Raw genomic sequence first — 22,603 nt, forward strand, 5'->3', positions numbered from 1 at the left:
CCAAAATGGGGGGTTTTGGGTTCCAGCCAGTTTGGTGGGCAGCGCCACCTTTGATTGCCCACCAAAAATTCAGTTTTTAGGTTAGAAGGTTGATTTTTTTTGGTTAACACAGCCTTGGTACTGTAGATTTAGCCTGAATTTTTTCAAAATTTTCCCCCACCAAATTTGGGAGATTTTCCAAAAAAATGGGGGCTGTTGAGAAAGTAGGGTAAAGGTAAGTGCAACGCAACCTTTGATCCTTTGCCAAAATTGCAATTTTAAGGTTAGTGCCTTGATTTTTCGTGTGTGGACAGCCTTAGGCTGTGGCTTTACCCAGAAAAAAAAATCAATCAAATCAGTTGAGTAACAAAGTTTATTAACCACAAAAACTTAGTAGTAATCCTTGACAACGTCCACGAAGGAATCGTCCTCCAAGTAGCTGTCATCTGGGTCTTTTCCGTCACTTTCTTCCTCCGAAAGCTTCAGTTTCTTCGCAGCTGGTTCCAGACAATCCCCTTCTTCTTTCCCAGCTACTTCTTCCCCACTTCCATCATCATCTTTCAGAGAATCTTCTTCTGGAACTGCTTTGATCTCTGAAACGCCATTTTGGTTTGGTTCTTCTTCGTGAAGAACGTGAGTTTCTTCTGGAATTTGCGGTTGATCCAGCTCCGCTGCATCTTGACGCTTTTCTTCTGCGAAAGCTTCGCTTTCTTCGCGAATTTCATTTGGATCTTTGGAAGAACTGGGCGCTTCTTCTTCTTCGCGGTTCGGTTCCTCCGAATCGTCCAAAATTTCGTTTCCATCTTCGCTGGGAGCTGTCACTATCGGTGGACCGTGTGCTGGAGCTTCTGGAGCTTCTTCGCTGACTTCTTCGACGCTTAAATCGCGGTGAAGAGCGCCGCTTTCGCTCAAAGCATCTTCGATGGTCGATCTGTCCGATTCGGTGTACTTAACCTGATATTCCGTGACATCCTGGTCGCTTTCCTGGCCCTCTTGATTTGGTTCTATGGATTAGATTAAGCCTACTTACTTTCAAAACGGTTTGGGAAGAAACTAGGGAAGTTTTGAAGGAATCACATTTTTGGTCCATCGAACCAATTTTCGTGCAATTTTCGTAAATTAAGCAGGAAAGTGCGAATCACGTGACCTAAAACGTTCTGGGTAATATTGGATCACGTGACCAGAGGCCCTGACTATCCTAATTTAACCTAAAAAACAGTTTTTGGGAAGAAACTAAGGAAGTTTCTAAGAAAAGACACTTTTGGTCCATCGAACCGAATTTTGTGCAATTTTCGTCAATTGAGCAGGAAAGTGCGAATCACGTGACCGAAGACGTTCTGGGTAATGTTGGATCACGTGACCAGAAACACTGAGTAACCCAATTTAACCTAAAAAACAGTTTTTGGGAGAAACTACGGAAATTCTTGAGGAAAAACACTTTTGGTCCATCGAACCGAATTTCGTGCATTTTTCGTAAATTGAGCAAGAAAGTGCGAGTCACGTGACAGAAAACATTCTGGGTCACGTGACCAGAGAGCCTGATTATCCCAAATTAACCTGAAAAACAGTTTTTGGGAAGAAACTAAGGAAGTTTCGAAGGAAACACACTTTTGGTCCATCGAACCAAATTTTCAGCAATTTTCGTAAATCAAGCAGGAAAGTGCGAATCACGTGACCGAAGACGTTCTGGGTAATGTTGGATCACGTGACCAGAAGCCCTGATTATCCCAAATTAACCTGAAAAACAGTTTTTGGGAAGAAACTTTGTAAATTCCTGAGGAATCACACTTTTGGTTCATCGAACCAAATTTCGTGCGATTTTCGTAAATCAAGAAGGTGAGTGCAAATCACGTGACAGAAGACGTTCTGGGTTATGTTGGATCACGTGACCAGAGGCCCTGATTATCCTAATTTAACTTAAAAAACAGTTTTTGGGAAGAAACTTGGTAAATTCCTGAGGAAAAACACTTTTGGTCCATCAAACCAAATTTCGTGCAATTTTCGGAAATTAAGCAGGAAAGTGCGAATCACGTGACCGAAAATGTTCTGGGTAATGTGGGATCACGTGACCAGAGACCCTGATTAACCCAATTTGACCTAAAAAACAGTTTTTGGGGAGAAACCACGGAAATTTCTGAAGAAAAACACTTTTGGTCCTTCGAACCGAATTTCTTGTAGTTTTCATAAATTGAGCAGGAAAGTGCGAATCCCGTGACCGAAAAAGTTCTGGGTCACTTGACCAGACACATTGATAACCCAAATTAACCTGAAAGACAGTTTTTGGGAAGAAACTAAGAAAGCTCCTAAGAAAAGACACTTTTGGTCCATCGAACCACCAAAAAGTGAGCAACAAAATTTTGAAAATTCACATCTCCGAAACTATCCACTGGATTTCGTTGATTTTTGCTGTGTGGCAAGCTTAAGGCCTTGGCTTAACCCAGAAAAAAAATCATCAAAATCAGTCGAGTAACAGGACCGTACCGGAAGGGAATCCCACATTGTAACTTGGAGGCCCAAACTTCAGTTCTAACTGAAAGCAACTTGGAAAATTCACATCTCCTAAACCACTTGAAGGAGACATTCGATTTTTGGTGTGGCGCTAGCCAGAGGCTTTGGCAATGTACCGGAAAAAAATCATTAAAATCAGTTAAGTGACAGGGCCGTACTGGGCTAGAGTTCCAGGCCGTTGTCGGGAGGAGTTAAGTAGTGTAGGTTTCAAAAAATCTCCTACAAAAACTGCATGCAGGAAAATTCTGATTTTTTTATTGGAAACTGTTTAGGGTTAAGGGAGGGTGTGGTAAAAGTTTCATCGAATTCGGGTGAAAAACTGCACTGGAAGGGGCTAAAGTGTCCCTCCCCAGAAAAACTTACCATTTCCAGTAAAGTCCTCTGCGGGCTCCGCCCGCAAGTCCAACGAAGGACAAACGGGCTGACACAACCCCTCCAACACCCTCAACCCTTCTGCGCAAGCCTCTCGCGCGAATCGGTCGTTTCCGCCAGCTCCTCGGCTTAGAATCGTCAAAGCGGCGTGCAGAGGAGGCAAAAGGGGCACGTTTTGCTCGTAAAAACCCACCAAAATTTCGTAGAAACCCTGAGGATGAGCGACGAAACGTCGCCCCGATTGCCAATCGCGCAAAGTGTCGAAAACTGCTCGGTACAAACGCTGTTTTAAGCAAAAAATTCGGTTAAATTCGCTCAAAATTCACGGTGAAATCTGACCTTTAACAGCGACGCTCTAACTGACAGATTAGTGGTGCGCACGAGACACTTGACAGCTGTCAACGTCTGTTTGGCTGTCAGTTGTCTAAAAAACGTCAAATTCAGTGTGTAAGACACCTGTCAAAGTGAGACAGGTTCAAAATACAAACTCGTTGCGTTCGGTTGTCTCTGTCGCTCCCGCGATTATGCGATCGGTCATCGCTCTCCTTTTCGCTTTCCCAGTCAAATTGTCGGAAATTGTCAGCGTGATGGGGGCTTTGGCCGGCGCAATTTGTTCGATGAAATTTTCGAGCAAACGCGCTTGAAATTGCGGGTGCAACGAGCTTTTGCACACGCCCAACCACTCGGTTAGAGCGGCAAACGCCGATTCCCGGTACAAACTTCAAAAAAAGTCGTTTTTTTGAGGTTAGGGTTGGAGTTGGGCCATTAATTTTAGTTGCGTTGGATTCCGCGTCCCCGAATTAGTCGAAAACGAGTATAATGTCAATTTTTTGACGTTTCAATCTGTCATTTTGCTGTCATCTGTCAAAATGTCAAAAAATCGAGTTTATACTCTTTTTCGACTAAATCGGGGTCGGGGAGTTCAAAAACGTCACTTTTTTGCCAAAAATTTAGCGATTTCTGAGGTTAAGGTTAACGTAACGTGACTAAATCACTTTCAAGCAAAAAACTGATTTTGAGAATTTCTCCTGAAAAAACTAGTAGGCGGATTGTTACCATTTTTGGGTTGGGGCATCCCTAGAGGGTAGGCAACCACCAGAAAAATTTACAACAATGACAGTTAAATGACAGGTCTGTCATGAACCAAAATGTCGGATGGTGACTTAAAGGGCCAAAGGCAACTTCAAACAAAAAACTAATTTTAAGAATTTCTCCTGAAAAAACTAGTAGGCGGCTTGTCGCAATTTTTGGGTTGGGGCATCCCTAGAGGGTAGGCAACCACCAGAAAAATTTACAAGAATGACAGTTGAATGACAGGTTGGTAATGAACCAAAATGTCGCATGGTGACTTAAAGTGCCAAAGGCAACTTCAAACAAAAAACTAATTTTGAGAATTTCTCCTGAAAAAACTAGTAGGCGCATTGTCACAATTTTTGAGTTGGGGCATCCCTGGAGGGTAGGCAACCACCAGAAAAATTTACAAGAATGACAGTTGAATGACAGGTCTGTCATGAACCAAAATGTCGCATGGTGACTTAAAGTGCCAAAGGCAACTTCAAACAAAAAACTAATTTTGAGAATTTCTCCTGAAAAAACCTGATAGCGGATTGTTACCATTTTTGGGTTGGGGCATCCCTGAAGGGTAGGCAACCACCAGAAAAATTTACAACAATGACAGTTGAATGACAGGTTTGTCATAAACCAAAATGTCAGCTATCGTAAAACACTCAAAATGAGTGCGTTCCAGTCGATTTCCATTTGGCGGAGAGCCAAAATCAACCGAAACGTCACTGTCAAATGTCAAAATACCTGTCAAACTTGTAGCAGCGGCAGGAACTGGTACGTTCCACGCTCTCCACGATCATTCGGGAAATTTGATAGGAAAAGGGCAGCAAATTGGTTCCGAGCCTGCGCAGAAACGTTCATTACCGTGCGATACAACCTCAATATCGCCCATTTACCACGCGAGCATCAGTTTGAGGCATTTCAAGGCCTGCTGCTGTAGTCGCAGCAAAACAAACGAGCATCGGTACTCGTCTAGCGAGTGTTGATCGCTTTTTGACAGACATTTGTGAAATGACAGCGCCGTCGCTAGGATACCGAGCAACAGTGACGGTTTCACCTCTTTGGCCACCGGAAATCCCGTTCTGCAATTGTTTTTTTTAGTTTAGTGTGCGACCGCAACGACAGAGAGGGCGCTCAAACCTCATCGCGGTCTGCACGAATTCGAGAATGTTCTCGATTCGCTGAGAATTTAGCTGGAAATCGTCCGGAAGTTGGAAATTTATAATTTCGTCTCGATTTGGTTCGAACGAGTGGTCTTCCACAATTCGAGCGTAAAGCGAGCGGAAAGTGTGGCACAGTTTGTGCAGACTGCGAGCGAAATTGGTTTTGTGGTTGTCTCCGTTGGTGCCGGCTCCTCCCACCTTTAATTGGGGGAATACATTTTTGCAACAACGTTACACTTAATCTACGATATCTCAGCTAAATTCAGTAAAAAAATCAAGGCTGTAAGTTGAAAATTGAATTTTTGGCGACAGTTTAAAGGTACAGTGGTCCGGAGCGTTCTAACAACTCGCGCGGACGGCCATTTTGGGTCACCACCACCAAAGTTGACGTAGAAAAATGTTGTACTTCTTCCCACTTAATCTACTTGGTTTTAGCTGTATTATGTCAAAAAAATCAAGGCTGTAGCTCAAAAAGTGTAAATTTGGCAAGAGGACAAAGGTTTAGTGTGCCTGAGCGTTGCCACAACTGTGAAGGAGTCACACATTGGCTTCGCATTACTAGAGTTGAGGGAGTAGAATTTTGGTCCTCTTCCCACTTAATCTACTGGGTTTCAGCTGTATTATGTCAAAAAATCAAGGCTGTAGCTCAAAAAGTGTAAATTTGGTAAGAGGTCAAAGGTTTCGTCGCACTAAGTGTTTGCCTCAACTGTACTCACAAATTTGCTCACCACCACTAGAGTTGGGGGAGTAGAATTTTGGTCCTCTTCCCACTTAATCTACTTGGTTTCAGCTGTATTATGTCAAAAAAATCAAGACTGTAGCTCAAAAACGCTAAATTTGGCAAGAGGTCAAAGGTTTCGTCGCACTAAGTGTTTGCCTCAACTGTACTCACAAATTGGCTCACCACCACTAGAGTTGGGGGAGTAGAATTTTGAACCTCTTCCCACTTAATCTACTTGGTTTCAGCTGTATTATGTCAAAAAAATCAAGGCTGTAGCTCAAAAACTCTAAATTTGGCAAGAGGACAAAGGTTTAGTGTGTTTGAGCGTTGCCACAACTGTGAAGGAGTCACACATTGGCTTCGCATTACTAGAGTTGTGGGAGTAGAATTTTGAACCTCTTCCCACTTAATCTACTTAGTTTCAGCTGTATTGTGTGAAAAAATCAAGGCTGTAGCTCAAAAAGTGTAAATTTGGCAAGAGGTCAAAGGTTTAGTGTGTTTGAGCGTTGCGACAACTGTGAAGGAGTCACACATTGGCTTCGCATTACCAGAGTTGAGGGAGTAGAATTTTGAACCTCTTTCCACTTAATCTACTTGGTTTCAGCTGTATTATGTCAAAAAAATCAAGGCTGTAGCTCAAAAACGCTAAATTTGGCAAGAGGTCAAAGGTTTCGTCACACTAAGTGTTTGCCTCAACTGTACTCACAAATTGGCTCACCACCACTAGAGTTGGGGGAGTAGAATTTTGGTCCTCTTCCCACTTAATCTACTTGGTTTCAGCTGTATTATGTCAAAAAAATCAAGGCTGCAGCTCAAAAAGTGTAAATTTGGCAAGAGGACAAAGGTTTAGTGCGTTTGAGCGTTGCTACAACTGTAAAGGAGTCACACATTGGCTTCGCATTACTAGAGTTGAGGGAGTAGAATTTTGGTCCTCTTCCCACTTAATCTACTTAGTTTCAGCTGTATTGTGTCAAAAAAATCAAGGTTGTAAGTTAAAAACTGAATTTTTGGCGACAGTTTAAAGGTACAGTGGTCCTGAGCGTTCTAACAGCTCGCGCGGACGGCCATTTTGGGTCACCACCATCAAAGTTGACATGGAAAATTTTTGAAAAAATTACCACTCAATCTACGATATCTCAGCTATATTGTGTGAAAAAAATCAACGTTGTAAGTTAAAAACTGAATTTTTGGTGAGCGTTTAAAGATTAAGTACACTTGGCCCCCTCCCCGGAGAAACCCATTCGTTTCGATGGACCAAATTCCAGACCACTTTCAGTTTGTATGTCATATTGAGGCTAAATATGAGTGTCTTTGCGCATTAAAAATGATGAAATTGATGAAATTATTGTAAAATAATTCAACTTTTTGATGAAATTGTTGTAATTATTGTAAAATAATTAACACTTTTGGTCCATCGAACCGAATTTTCTGTAAATTTCGTAAATTAAGCAGAAAATTGCGAATCACGTGACCGAAAACACTGATTAAACCAACTTAACCTAAATCAAGGAAGTTCCGGTAGAAAGATACTTTTGGTCCATCGAACCACCAAAAATTGAGCAACAAAATTTTGAAAATTCATATCTCCTAAACTATCCACTGGATTTCGTTGATTTTTCGTGTGTGGCAAGCTTAAGGCCTTGGCTTTACCCAGAAAAAAAATCATTAAAATCAGTTGAGTGACAGTGCCGTACTGGAAGGGAATCCAAGATTGTAACTTAAGAGGCCCAAAGGTCAGTTTTCGGGAGTAGCAACTTTGAAAATTCACATCTCCTAAACTGCTTAAAGAAAAATTCTAATTTTTCTAGTGAACATAGCCAGAAGCATTGGAAATGTACAGAAAAAATGTCATTTGAATTGGTGGAATATCAGGGCCGTAACGAGCAAAAATGCAACTTTGTACACGAAACACCAAATCTCACCTGTTGCAAGTAGTGGAAAGCTTTGGCAGCAGCCCGAACCAACTCCTTGTCGTTATAATCCAGGAAAATCACTATAAAAGCCTCAATTTTCTCCCTGTACACCCCAAACCAGCTAGGGTAGGTTTGCATCAACACAGTTAGAGTGGTTAAGGCCGCTTTACACTCGTACGGGTTAACCCTAACTGTGGTTAAACACGTTTCGAACACTTTGGAGAGGTAATTGGTGACGAAACGTCGGTTAAAGTCGCTTTCCTTGTGGGAAAGTTGCACAATTTCACCTGGAAAAATTTAAAAAAAAAAAAAACCTCAATTTTAGTGCTTAAACCGTCATTTTTGCTGTTGAAACTTTGACAGCGCTTTTCTACCTGACTGTACTAAATTTTTAGTGTTTTTTCATGTCATTAAATAGGAGGAGAGAATGAGGATTCCAAAAATGTGCTTAAAAATGCGATTTGGTTACTCTGAGTGGGTTTTAAAAATGATTTTGTAGCAGACTGTCCTTTAACGCTGAGTGTTTTGCACTTTAAACTTTGACAGAGCTTTTCCACCTGACTGTACCGAATTTTTGAGTGTTTTTCAGGTTATTGGATAGGAAATTTAATGAGGATTCCAAAAATGTGCTTAGAATTGCGATTTGGTCACTCTAAGTGGGTTTTACAAACGATTTTGTAGCAGACTGTCCTTTAAAACTGAGTGTTTTGCACTTCAAACTTTAACAGCGCTTTTCTACCTGACTGTACTACATTTTTTAGTGTTTTTTCATGTCATTAGATAGAAAATTTAATGAGGATTCCAAAAATGTGCGCAAAAATGCGATTTGGTCACTCTAAGTGGGTTTTACAAACGATTTTGTAGCAGACTGTCCTTTAACACTGAGTGTTTTGCACTTTAAACTTTGACAGCGCTTTTCCACCTGACTGTACCGAATTTTTGAGTGTTTTTCAGGTTATTGGATAGGAAATTTAGTGAGGATTTCAAAAATGTGCTTAAAAATGCGATTTGGTCACTCTAAGTGGGTTTTACAAATGATTTTGTAGCAGACTGTCCTTTAAAACTGAGTGTTTTGCACTTCAAATTTTGATAGCGCTTTTCTACCTGACTGTACTAAATTTTTAGTGTTTTTTCATGTTGTTGGATAGGAAATTTAATGAGGATTCCAAAAATGTGCTTAAAAATGCGATTTGGTCACTCTAAGTGGGTTTTACAAACGATTTTGTAGCAGACTGTCCTTTAAAACTGAGTGTTTTGCACTTCAAACTTTAACAGCGCTTTTCTACCTGACTGTACTAAATTCTTAGTGTTTTTTCATGTTGTTGGATAGGAAATTTAATGAGGATTCCAAAAATGTGCTTAAAAATGCGATTTGGTCACTCTAAGTGGGTTTTACAAATGATTTTGTAGCAGACTGTCCTTGAAAACTGAGTGTTTTGCACTTTAAACTTTGACAGAGCTTTTCTACCTGACTGTACCGAATTTTTAGTGTTTTTTCATGTCATTAAATAGAAAATTTAATGAGGATTCCAAAAATGTGCTTAAAAATGCGATTTGGTCACTCTAAGTAGGTTTTACAAATGATTTTGTAGCAGACTGTCCTTTAAAACTGAGTGTTTTGCACTTTAAACTTTGACAGCGTTTTTCTACCTGACTGTACTACATTTTTTAGTATTTTTTCATGTCATTAGATAGAAAATTTAATGAAGATTCCAAAAATGTGCGTAATAATGCGATTTGGTCACTCTAAGTGGGTTTTACAAACGATTTTGTAGCAGACTGTCCTTTAACACTGAGTGTTTTGCACTTTAAACTTTGACAGCGCTTTTCTACCTGACTGTACTACATTTTTAGTGTTTTTTCAGGTTATTGGATAGGAAATTTAGTGAGGATTCCAAAAATGTGCTTTAAAATGCGATTTAGCCACTCTAAGTGGGTTTTACAAACGATTTTGTAGCAGACTGTCCTTTAACACTGAGTGTTTTGCACTTTAAACTTTGACAGCGCTTTTCTATCTGACTGTACCGAATTTTTTGTGTTTTTTCAGGTTATTGGATAGGAAATTTAGTGAGGATTCCAAAAATGTGCTTTAAAATGCGATTTAGCCACTCTGAGTGGGTTTTAAAAACGATTTTGTAGCAGACTGTCCTTTAAAACTGAGTGTTTTGCACTTCAAACTTTGACAGAGCTTTTCCACCTGACTGTACCGAATTTTTGAGTGTTTTTCAGGTTATTGGATAGGAAATTTAATGAGGATTGCAAAAATGTGCTTAGAATTGCGATTTGGTCACTCTAAGTACGTTTTACAAAGGATTTTGTAGCAGACTGTCCTTTAAAACTGAGTGTTTTGCACTTCAAATTTTGACAGCGCTTTTCTACCTGACTGTACTAAATTTTTAGTGTTTTTTCATGTCATTAGATAGGAAATTTAATGAGGATTCCAAAAATGTGTTTAAAAATGCGATTTGGTCACTCTAAGTGGGTTTTACAAACGATTTTGTAGCAGACTGTCCTTTAAAACTGAGTGTTTTGCACTTTAAACTTTGACAGCGCTTTTCTATCTGACTGTACCGAATTTTTAGTGTTTTTTTATGTTATTGGATAGGAAATTAAATAAAGATTCCAAAAATGTGCTTAAAAATGCGATTTGGTCACTCTAAGTGGGTTTTACAAACGATTTTGTAGCAGACTGTCCTTTAACACTGAGTGTTTTGCACTTTAAACTTTGACAGCGCTTTTCTATCTGACTGTACCGAATTTTTAGTGTTTTTTCAGGTTATTGGATAGGAAATTTAGTGAGGATTCCAAAAATGTGTTTAAAAATGCGATTTGGTCACTCTAAGTGGGTTTTACAAACGATTTTGTAGCAGACTGTCCTTTAAAACTGAGTGTTTTGCACTTCAAACTTTAACAGCGCTTTTCTACCTGACTGTACTACATTTTTTAGTGTTTTTTCATGTCATTAGATAGGAAATTTAATGAGGATTCCAAAAATGTGCTTAAAAATGCGATTTGGTCACTCTAAGTGGGTTTTACAAATGATTTTGTAGCAGACTGTCCTTGAAAACTGAGTGTTTTGCACTTCAAACTTTAACAGTGCTTTTCTACCTGACTGTACTAAATTTTTAGTGTTTTTTCCTGTCATTAGATAGGAAATTTAATGAGGATCCCAAAAATGTGCTTAAAAATGTGATTCGGTCACTCTAAGTAGGTTTTACAAATGATTTTGTAGCAGACTGTCCTTTAAAACTGAGTGTTTTGCACTTCAAACTTTAACAGCGCTTTTCTACCTGGCTGTACTACATTTTTAGTGTTTTTTCATGTCATTAGATAGGAAATTTAATGAGAAATCCAAAAATGTGCTTAAAAATGCGATTTGGTCACTCTAAGTGGGTTTTACAAGTGATTTTGTAGCAGACTGTCCTTTAAAACTGAGTGTTTTGCACTTCAAACTTTAACAGTGCTTTTCTACCTGACTGTACTAAATTTTTAGTGTTTTTTCATGTCATTAGATAGGAAATTTAATGAAGATCCCAAAAATGTGCTTAAAAATGTGATTCGGTCACTCTAAGTACGTTTTACAAATGATTTTGTAGCAGACTGTCCTTGAAAACTGAGTGTTTTGCACTTCAAACTTGAACAGCGCTTTTCTACCTCACTGTACTAAATTTTTAGTGTTTTTTCATGTCATTAGATAGAAAATTTAATGAGGCTTCCAAAAATGTGCTTAAAAATGCGATTTGGTCACTCTAAGTGGGTTTTACAAATGATTTTGTAGCAGACTGTCCTTTAAAACTGAGTGTTTTGCACTTTAAACTTTGACAGCGTTTTTCTACCTGACTGTACTACATTTTTTAGTATTTTTTCATGTCATTAGATAGAAAATTTAATGAGGATTCCAAAAATGTGCTTTAAAATGCGATTTGGTCACTTTAAGTGGGTTTTACAAACGATTTTGTAGCAGACTGTCCTTTAAAACTGAGTGTTTTGCACTTCAAATTTTGACAGCGCTTTTCTACCTGACTATACTAAATTTTTAGTGTTTTTTCAGGTTATTGGATAGGAAATTTAATGAGGATTCCAAAAATGTGCTTAAAAATGCGATTTGGTCACTCTAAGTAGGTTTTACAAATGATTTTGTAGCAGACTGTCCTTTAAAACTGAGTGTTTTGCACTTCAAATTTTGATAGCGCTTTTCTACCTGACTGTACTAAATTTTTAGTGTTTTTTCATGTCATTAGATAGGAAATTTAATGAGGATTCCAAAAATGTGCGTAAAAATGCGATTTGGTCACTCTAAGTAGGTTTCACAAATGATTTTGTAGCAGACTGTCTTTGAAACTGAGTGTTTAGCACTTCAAACTTTAACAGCGCTTTTCTACCTGACTGTACTACATTTTTTAGTATTTTTTCATGTCATTAGATAGAAAATTTAATGAGGATTCCAAAATTGTGCTTAAAAATGCGATTTGGTCACTTTAAGTGGGTTTTACAAACGATTTTGTAGCAGACTGTCCTTTAAAACTGAGTGTTTTGCACTTCAAATTTTGACAGCGCTTTTCTACCTGACTATACTAAATTTTTAGTGTTTTTTCAGGTTATTGGATAGGAAATTTAATGAGGATTCCAAAAATGTGCTTAAAAATGCGATTTGGTCACTCTAAGTAGGTTTTACAAATGATTTTGTAGCAGACTGTCCTTTAAAACTGAGTGTTTTGCACTTTAAACTTTGACAGCGTTTTTCTACCTGACTGTACCGAATTTTTAGTGTTTTTTCATGTCATTAGATAGGAAATTTAATGAGGATTTCAAAAATGTGCTTAAAAATGCGATTTGGTCACTCTAAGTGGGTTTTACAAATGATTTTGTAGCAGACTGTCCTTTAAAACTGAGTGTTTTGCACTTCAAATTTTGATAGCGCTTTTCTACCTGACTGTACTAAATTTTTAGTGTTTTTTCATGTTGTTGGATAGGAAATTTAATGAGGATTCCAAAAATGTGCTTAAAAATGCGATTTGGTCACTCTAAGTAGGTTTTACAAATGATTTTGTAGCAGACTGTCCTTTAAAACTGAGTGTTTTGCACTTTAAACTTTGACAGCGTTTTTCTACCTGACTGTACCGAATTTTTAGTGTTTTTTCATGTCATTAGATAGGAAATTTAATGAGGATTCCAAAAATGTGCTTAAAAATGCGATTTGGTCACTCTAAGTGGGTTTTACAAATGATTTTGTAGCAGACTGTCCTTTAAAACTGAGTGTTTTGCACTTCAAATTTTGATAGCGCTTTTCTACCTGACTGTACTAAATTTTTAGTGTTTTTTCATGTTGTTGGATAGGAAATTTAATGAGGATTCCAAAAATGTGCGTAAAAATGCGATTTGGTCACTCTAAGTAGGTTTTACAAATGATTTTGTAGCAGACTGTCCTTTAAAACTGAGTGTTTTGCACTTCAAACTTTAACAGCGCTTTTCTACCTGACTGTACTACATTTTTTAGTGTTTTTTCATGTCATTAGATAGGAAATTTAATGAGGATCCCAAAAATGTGCTTAAAAATGCAATTTGGTCACTCTAAGTACGTTTTACCAAGGATTTTGTAGCAGACTGTCCTTTAAAACTGAGTGTTTTGCACTTCAAATTTTGATAGCGCTTTTCTACCTGACTGTACTAAATTTTTAGTGTTTTTTCATGTCATTAGATAGGAAATTTAATGAGGATTCCAAAAATGTGCGTAAAAATGCGATTTGGTCACTCTAAGTAGGTTTCACAAATGATTTTGTAGCAGACTGTCTTTGAAACTGAGTGTTTAGCACTTCAAACTTTAACAGCGCTTTTCTACCTGACTGTACCGAATTTTTAGTGTTTTTTCATGTCATTAGATAGGAAATTTAATGAGGATTCCAAAAATGTGCTTAAAAATGTGATTTGGTCAATCTAAGTGGGTTTTACAAACGATTTTGTAGCAGACTGTTCTTTAAAACTGAGTGTTTTGCACTTCAAACCTGAATTTGACAATTCCCCCTGTAACACTCCATAACTCGGTTATTTTGACAGTTACAGGGTGATTCAAGATATCAAATTAAAGCCCTTTAAATCCTCTTTTAACCACCCTGTATAGTTCAACAGCGTAAAATGTCAAATAACAAAGCAATTTTAAAAAAATTACAGCTTAAACTACTGAAAAACCTGAATTTGACATTTTCCCCTGTAACACTCCATAACTCGGTTATTTTGACAGTTACAGGGTGATTCAATACGTCAAATTAAAGCCCTTTAAATCCACTTTTAACCACCCTGTATAGTACAACAGCGTAAAATGTCAAATAACAGAGTAATTTAAAAAAATGACAGCTTAAACTACTGAAAAACCTGAATTTGACATTTTCCCCTGTAACACTCCGTAACTCGATTATTTTGACAGTTACAGGGTGATTCAATATATCAAATTAAAGCACCCTGTATAGTTTAAAAGCAAAAAATGTCAAAAATACACTCGGTCAAAATAAACTTAGTTTAAAAACACACAAGTCACTTTTTGCCTGCATAACTCCTTAAGGAGGCCCTTAAGGGCTAAAACACCTCAATACAATCTTGTAGAGAATGAAATTTCCTACAACTTTCCTTATTTACACTTTTTTTTAACTCCCCAAGTAACAAAACTACCTTAAGTCGAAGGCGAGTCAGTTCGAAATAGGCAGTAATGTCACTTTTTGCCCGTCTAACTTAACCTTAAGGGTAAAAAGGCTTTTTTAAGGTGAAAAACTTACCTAAAACGCGCAGTTTCAGCTCCCTCAAACCATCATCAGTACCCTTAACCGTGCACAGCTCGACCCACGAAAAAGCATTATCTCTCACACTCGCAGGGCTTAAGGAAGTGATCACCTGACTCAGACACTCCAAACCGTGTCCACGGTACTTTTGAGCGGCTGTGAGCCGGTGAATTGCACTTAAAATCGCTTTTTCTGCCGTTTCGTTGGGGCCCTGAATGTGCAGTATGTGGGGCAGGTGGTTTTTCACGCTTTCCTCCCGGGAAATCGCTGCCTGCGCCACGTCCGTCGCTTGTAGAGGCATTTTAAGGCACCCAGAATCTTTTAAATGCGGTTTTTTCCGTGGATTTTGCCTGAAAATTACTAAAAAAACACCTAAAAAGGGGGGAAACTAAATTCAAGTGACATAACCTCAAATAGTGTCTAAACCACCAGGGGTGCGTTCCGCACCCGCACTGACTGAACTGTCAACTGTCAGAAATTACTCTTTTTTACCGTTTTTACGGTGAAAATCCGGTAAATTACCACTTTTCCATGATTGTCCAACATTTAAAGAACTTCTCCACTAATTTTCCATTAATTTTGTAGGAAAAATTCGAGTTTTAAACTAATTTGGGAACAACCTTCCCAGTTGACAGTTTTGACAGTCGCGATGTCACTTTGTTGTTATTTACTTACTTAATTACCAATTTACTAACATTTTTCAGGTTTGTTACGGTTAATTTAGCCGAAAATCACTTAATACAGCCTGAATTAACGTTCCAGACCAGTTTCCCGGCCATTTCCAGTCCCAAAAACCATCCAGACAACCTCTAGCTTGTGGACCCCCCAAAACCCCAAAAATCCACTTTTCCTGCCGCAATTCAGGTAAGAAACCACTGTAAACGCCCTAAACCACACGGTGGAACTCGTTTTGAGCCCTGGGGGCCCTTTTACCGCGCTTGGGAGCGATTTGGGGCAACCTAACCTTAAACCGAGCCTCCCACTGTTTACCTGGCTCTTAAAGCTCTAAAAACCTGTAAAAACCCGCCAAAACCCCACAAAATTCACTTTACTAGGGCTGAATATGATTGCCCTGTCCTGATTTGAAGTCGAAAAGTAGTTTTTTACTTAAATTATGGGTTTACTTAGTGTGTAACTGGGATAGTGTACTCGAGTGGTTAATACCACTAAAACTGGGGTTTTTAAGGGTTTTTACCCCTTAACCCACCCTAAACAGTCACCTTTTGGTGTTTTTGTGGTTGGGAATTGTTTCAGTTACATTGAAGTGCTTAACGAAGGCACTTTATGGGAAATGCCTCTCCAGAAGTGAATTTTTGGGCTAAATTTAACCTTCCTCGACCCATTTCAGGTTAGTTTTAAGGTTTTTACTTGAATTTGCGCTGCTGATTGGCTAGAAGTTGACATTTTTGGGGCTGTTTGTCATTATCGACAGCTCCACAAGTTAATTTTGACATTGTCAGGGTCTTCCGAGAACATTTTGGCATGTTCAAGTGTTCGGTTTAATGTTTGAGAGTCTTCTGGTCATTGTGGATGGCTCAGAAAGTAAATTTGATATTTTTCCGCTTTTTGATTGTCTCAGAAGTCAAATTTAGCAATTTAGGGTCTTCTGAATCCTTGTTGGATTTCTCAGAAGTCAAATTTGACATTTTCAGTGTCTTTTTAGTTTTACTGAAGGCTCAGAAAGCAAATTTGATATTTTCAGTGTCTTTAGTTTTACTGAAAGCTCAGAAAGCAAATTTGATACTTTTCAGCATTCTGAATGTTGCTGGACAGCTCAGAAGTCAAATTTGACATTTTCAGTGCGTTTTTAGTTTTACTGAAAGCTCAGAAAGCAAATTTGACATTTTTCAGCATTCTGAATGTTGCTGGACAGCTCAGAAGTCAAATTTGACATTGTCAGTGTCTCCTTAGTTTTACTGAAGGCTCAGAAAGCAAATTTGATACTTTTCAGCATTCTGAATGTTGCTGGACAGCTCAGAAGTCAAATTTGACATTTTCAGTGTCTTTTTAGTTTTACTGAAAGCTCAGAAAGCAAATTTGACATTTTTCAGCATTCTGAATGGTACTGGACAGCTCAGAAGTCAAATTTGACATTTTCAGTGTCTTCTTAATTTTACTGAAGGCTTAGAAAGCAAATTTGATATTTTCAGTGACTTTTTAGTTTTACTGAAAGCTCAGAAAGCAAATTTGATACTTTTCAGCATTCTGAATGTCACTGGATAGCTCAGAAGTCAAATTTGACATTTTCAGTGTCTTCTTAATTTTACTGAAGGCTCAGAAAGCAAATTTGACATTTTTCAGCATTCTGAATGTTGCTGGACAGCTCAGAAGTCAAATTTGACATTTTCAGTGTCTTTTTAGTTTTACTGAAAGCTCAGAAATCAAATTTGATACTTTTCAGCATTCTGAATGTTGCTGGACAGCTCAGAAGTCAAATTTGACATTTTCAGTGTCTCCTTAGTTTTACTGAAGGCTCAGAAAGCAAATTTGATATTTTCAGTGACTTTTTAGTTTTACTGAAAGCTCAGAAAGCAAATTTGATACTTTTCAGCATTCTGAATGTTGCTGGACAGCTCAGAAGTCAAATTTGACATTTTCAGTGTCTCCTTAGTTTTACTGAAGGCTCAGAAAGCAAATTTGACATTTTTCAGCATTCTGAATGTTGCTGGACAGCTCAGAAGTCAAATTTGACATTTTCAGTGTCTTCTTAATTTTACTGAAGGCTCAGAAAGCAAATTTGATATTTTCAGTGTCTTTTTAGTTTTACTGAAAGCTCAGAAAGCAAATTTGATACTTTTCAGCATTCTGAATGTTGCTGGACAGCTCAGAAGTCAAATTTGACATTTTCAGTGTCTTCTTAATTTTACTGAAGGCTCAGAAAGCAAATTTGATATTTTCAGTGTCTTTTTAGTTTTACTGAAAGCTCAGAAAGCAAATTTGATATTTTTCAGCATTTTGAATGTCACTGGATAGCTCAGAAGTCAAATTTGATATTTTCAGTGTCTTCTTAGTTTTACTGAAGGCTCAGAAAGCAAATTTGATATTTTTCAGCATTTTGAATGCTACTGGACAGCTCAGAAGTCAAATTTAGCAATTTAGGGTCTTCTGAATCCTTGTTGGATTTCTCAGAATTCAAATTTGACATTTTTCAGCATTCTGAATTTTATTTTTTTTTCAAATTAATTTTTTTTTTTTATTTCAAATTATAATTTTTTTTCCATTTCAAAAATTTCAAATTTTTATTTTTTTTTTCATTTCAAAATCTTCAATTTTTTTCCATTTCAAAAATCTGAAATTTTTTAATTTTATTTTTTTTTTCATTTCAAAATCTTCAATTTTTTTCCATTTCAAAAATCTGAAATTTTTTAATTTTATTTTTTTTTTCATTTCAAAAGCTTCAATTTTTTTTCCATTTCAAAAATTTCAAATTTTTATTTTTTTTTTCATTTCAAAATCTTCAATTTTTTTCCATTTCAAAAATCTGAAATTTTTTAATTTTATTTTTTTTTTCATTTTAAAATCTTCAATTTTTTTCCATTTCAAAAATTACAAATTTTTAATTTTTTTTTTTAATTTCAAATTTTAAAATTTTTTTCCATTTCAAAAATTTCAAATTTTAATTTTTTTTTCATTTCAAAAATTTCAAATTTTAGAGAGTTTCGAGTAACAAAAAACGCATCATCATCAGGAACTATTTAATACTGCATTTTATAATTATTTTTTTTTTAAATACAATTTGAAAATATCAACTAATTATTCCTATTAAACTCTCTCTAGTAACTTCAATATATTATTTTATTTATAGAATTTCAAATCAAATAACACCGTACCTATAACCTAACTGTTGGAATAGTCTCTCAGTTAATATGCTGAGAGTGAAAATAAGCCTAAAAATATCGACAAATATACAAAAAAAATACAAAAAAAAAAATCAAAGAAAGAGGCACTTAAATCACAAAAGTTTGAAAAGGTAACCGCCATCTTGACAAACCGTCATCACAATTTCATTTTCTTCCCAAAAAAAAAACCATAAAATGTATCTAATTTGTCTAGTTATTGTACTTTTTTTTTTAACTAAAGCTCCCTCTAGATTAGCAAGGAATTAAAAAAAAAAAAAAAAAAATTTTCAATTTCAAAAATTTGAAATTTCCATTTTTTTTTTCCATTTCAAAAATTTTAAATTTTAAATTTTGTCATTTCAAATTTTAAATTTTTGAAATGGAAAAAAAAAAATTGAAATTTGTAAATTTTTGAAATTTTCAAAATGAAAAAATTTAAAATTTGAAATTTTTGAAATGGAAAAAAAAAATTTGAAATTTGTAAATTTATATAAAAAAAAAAAAAATTTCAAAGTTATTTATTTTTTAAATTTCAAATTTCAATTTTTTTTTTCATTTTAAAAATTTCAAATTTTAAATTTTTTCATTTTGAAAATTTCAAAAATTTACAAATTTCAATTTTTTTTTTTCCATTTCAAAAATTTACAAATTTCAAATTTATTTATTTTATTTTTTTTTTTTATTTCAAAAATTTCAAATTTTAAATTTTTTTATTTTGAAAATTTCATAAATTTACAAATTTCAAATTTTTTTTTCCCCATTTCGAAAATTTCAAATTTCAAATTTTAATTTATTTATTTTTTTTTTTTTTCAAAAATTACACTTTTTCGAGCATGGTCAAGTTGAGACTGTCCGGTATATCGATTTCTTCCAATCGAATGTCCGACGGACTGTACACGATTTGTACTGGTAGATTGTACTTGATGTCCATCAGCAACGACTGAAAAAAATCACATTTCTATCGTTAGTAACATTTTTAAAAAATTCAGTTTGAAAGTGAGAATTTTGAAATTAAGGGCAATTGGTCAGTGGCCTTTGAAGCTTTTAACCTCAAATTTTCAGAATTTTTTGACTTCAGGTAACGAAGTTACAGCTCAAAATTGTTTTCGTGACTTCTAATGTTTGAAAAGACAATTCTGAAAAATTCAAACATTTTTAAAAAATTCAGTTTGAAAGTGAGAATTTTGAAATTAAGGGCAATTGGTCAGTGGTCTTTGAAGCTTTTAACCTCAAATTTTCAGAATTTTTTGACTTCAAGTAACGTAGTTACAGCTCAAAATTGTTTTCGTGACTTCTAATGTTTGAAAAGACAGTTTTGAAAAATTCAAACATTTTTAAAAAATTCAGTTTGAAAGTGAGAATTTTGAAATTAAGGGCAATTGGTCAGTGGTCTTTGAAGCTTTTAACCTCAAATTTTCAGAATTTTTTGACTTCAAGTAACGAAGTTACAGCTCAAAATTGTTTTCGTGACTTCTAATGTTTGAAAAGACAATTTTGAAAAATTCAAACATTTTTAAAAAATTCAGTTTGAAAGTGAGAATTTTGAAATTAAGGGCAATTGGTCAGTGGCCTTTGGAGCTTCTAACCTCAAATTTTCAGAATTTTTTGACTTCAGGTAACAAAGTTACAGCTTTAATTTGTTTTTGTGACTTCTAATGTTTGAAAAGACAATTTTGAAAAATTCAAACATTTTTAAAAAATTCAGTTTGAAAGTGAGAATTTTGAAATTAAGGGCAATTAGTCAGTGGCCTTTGAAGCTTCTAACCTCAAATTTTCAGAATTTTTTGACTTCAGGTAACGAAGTTACAGCTCAAAATTGTTTTCCTGGCTTCTAATGTTTGAAAAGACAATTTTGAAAAATTCAAACATTTTTAAAAAATTTAGTTTGAAAGTGAGAATTTTGAAATTAAGGGCAATTGGTCAGTGGCCTTTGAAGCTTCTAACCTCAAATTTTAAGAATTTTTTGACTTCAAGTAACGTAGTTACAGCTCAAAATTGTTTTCGTGACTTCTAATGTTTGAAAAGACAGTTTTGAAAAATTCAAACATTTTTAAAAAATTCAGTTTGAAAGTGAGAATTTTGAAATTAAGGGCAATTGGTCAGTGGCCTTTGGAGCTTCTAACCTCAAATTTTCAGAATTTTTTGACTTCACGTAACGAAGTTACAGCTCAAAATTGTTTTCGTGACTTCTAATGTTTGAAAAGACAATTTTGAAAAATTCAAACATTTTTAAAAAATTCAGTTTGAAAGTGAGAATTTTGAAATTAAGGGCAATTGGTCAGTGGCCTTTGAAGCTTTTAACCTCAAATTTTCAGAATTTTTTGACTTCAGGTAACGAAGTTACAGCTCAAAATTGTTTTCGTGACTTCTAATGTTTGAAAAGACAATTTTGAAAAATTCAAACATTTTTAAAAAATTCAGTTTGAAAGTGAGAATTTTGAAATTAAGGGCAATTAGTCAGTGGCCTTTGGAGTTTCTAACCTCAAATTTTCAGAATTTTTTGACTTCAAGTAACGTAGTTACAGCTCAAAATTGTTTTTGTGACTTCTAATGTTTGAAAAGACAATTTTGAAAAATTCAAACATTTTTAAAAAATTCAGTTTGAAAGTGAGAATTTTGAAATTAAGGGCAATTGGTCAGTGGCCTTTGGAGCTTCTAACCTCAAATTTTCAGAATCTTTTGACTTCAGGTAACGAAGTTACAGCTCAAAATTGTTTTTGTGACTTGAAAAGATAATTTTCAAACATGGAACATGATAAATGTTGTCAAAAGTGTGTAAACTAGTCCTTCAACATGATAAATGTTGTCAAAAATGTCTAAATTAGTCATTTCACATGATAAATGTTTAAAATTGTCTAAACTACCTTTGGAACATGATAAATGTTGTCAAAAATGTCTAAATTAGTCCTTCAACATGATAAATGTTTAAAATTGTCTAAACTAGCTTTGGAACATGATAAATGTTGTCAAAAATGTCTAAATTAGTCATTTCACATGATAAATATTCAAAATTGTTTAAACTAGTTTTGGAACATGATAAATGTTGTCAAAAATGTCTAAACTAGTCCTTCAACATGATAAATGTTCAAAATTGTCTAAACTAGCTCTGAAACATGATAAATGTTGTCAAAAGTGTCTAAAACTAGTCCTTCAACATGATAAATGTTCAAAATTGTCTAAATTAGCTTTGGAACATGAGAAATGTTGTCAAAAGTGTCTAAACTATTCCTTCAACATGATAAATGTTTAAAATTGTCTAAACTAGCTTTGGAACATGATAAATGTTGTCAAAAATGTCTAAATTAGTCCTTCAACATGATAAATGTTCAAAATTGTCTGAAATAGTCCTTCAACATGATAAATGTTGTCAAAAATGTCTAAACTAGTCCTTCAACATGATAAATGTTCAAAATTGTCTAAACTAGCTTTGGAACATGATAAATGTTGTCAAAAATGTCTAAATTAGTCCTTCAACATGATAAATGTTCAAAATTGTCTAAACTAGCTTTGGAACATGATAAATGTTGTCAAAAGTGTCTAAACTAGTCTTTCAACATGATAAATGTTCAAAATTGTCTAAACTAGCTTTGGAACATGATAAATGTTGTCAAAAGTGTCTAAACTAGTCCTTCAACATGATAAATGTTCAAAATTGTCTGAAATAGTCCTTCAACATGATAAATGTTCAAAATTGTCTAAACTAGCTTTGGAACATGATAAATGTGGTCAAAAGTGTCTAAACTAGTCCTTCAACATGATAAATGTTCAAAATTGTCTAAACTAGCTTTGGAACATGATAAATGTTATCAAAAATGTCTAAACTAGTCCTTCAACATGATAAATGTTTAAAATTGTCTAAACTAGCTTTGGAACATGATAAATGTTGTCAAAAGTGTCTAAATTAGTCCTTCAACATGATAAATGTTTAAAATTGTCTAAACTAGCTTTGGAACATGATAAATGTTGTCAAAAGTGTCTAAATTAGTCCTTCAACATGATAAATGTTTAAAATTGTCTAAACTAGCTTTGGAACATGATAAATGTTGTCAAAAGTGTCTAAATTAGTCCTTCAACATGATAAATGTTTAAAATTGTCTAAACTAGCTTTGGAACATGATAAATGTTGTCAAAAGTGTCTAAATTAGTCCTTCAACATGATAAATGTTCAAAATTGTCTAAACTAGCTTTGGAACATGATAAATGTTGTCAAAAGTGTCTAAATTAGTCATTTCACATGATAAATATTCAAAATTGTCTAAACTAGCTTTGGAAC

At 35.2% G+C, this 22,603-nt stretch overlaps 2 protein-coding genes across 3 annotated transcripts in view; both read right to left on the reverse strand.

Moving 5' to 3' along the window:
* Positions 1–334: 334 nt before the first annotated feature.
* On the reverse strand, positions 335–14,825 carry LOC145738005 (proline-, glutamic acid- and leucine-rich protein 1-like). Its single transcript, XM_081992870.1, has 9 exons — positions 14,489–14,825; positions 7,731–8,008; positions 5,065–5,285; positions 4,821–5,006; positions 4,669–4,767; positions 3,348–3,578; positions 3,199–3,283; positions 2,851–3,142; positions 335–983 (listed from the first exon to the last, which is right to left on the reverse strand). Exons 1-9 carry the CDS (start codon positions 14,790–14,792, stop codon positions 370–372), a joined length of 2,310 nt encoding a protein of 769 aa, XP_081848996.1. The 5' UTR covers positions 14,793–14,825; the 3' UTR covers positions 335–369.
* Positions 14,826–19,090: 4,265 nt separating this feature from the next.
* Positions 19,091–22,603, reverse strand: part of didum (dilute class unconventional myosin) — a 69,073-nt gene continuing 65,560 nt past the window's right edge. For both annotated transcript variants that reach the window (XM_081992896.1, XM_081992895.1), the window contains exon 21: positions 19,091–19,270. In XM_081992896.1, coding sequence (XP_081849022.1) covers positions 19,148–19,270 — 123 coding nt within the window. In that variant the 3' untranslated portion in view covers positions 19,091–19,147. The remainder of the gene's footprint in view (positions 19,271–22,603) is intronic.

The sequence above is a fragment of the Ips typographus genome, linkage group LG14, assembly GCF_016097725.1.
Source record: "Ips typographus isolate SLU linkage group LG14, UJ_Ityp_2.0, whole genome shotgun sequence".
NCBI classification, from domain to species: Eukaryota; Metazoa; Arthropoda; class Insecta; order Coleoptera; family Curculionidae; genus Ips; species Ips typographus.

Coding starts and splice junctions, on each gene's coding strand:
- LOC145738005 (XM_081992870.1), bottom strand. CDS start 14,792: ATGCCTCTACAAGCGACGGACGTGGCGCAGGCAGCGATTTCCCGGGAG. Junction 3,284..3,347: donor GAGACAACCGAACGCAACGA/GTTTGTATTTTG, acceptor GACGTTTTTTAG/ACAACTGACAGCCAAACAGA. Junction 984..2,850: donor AGAGGACTTTACTGGAAATG/GTAAGTTTTTCT, acceptor TCTAATCCATAG/AACCAAATCAAGAGGGCCAG.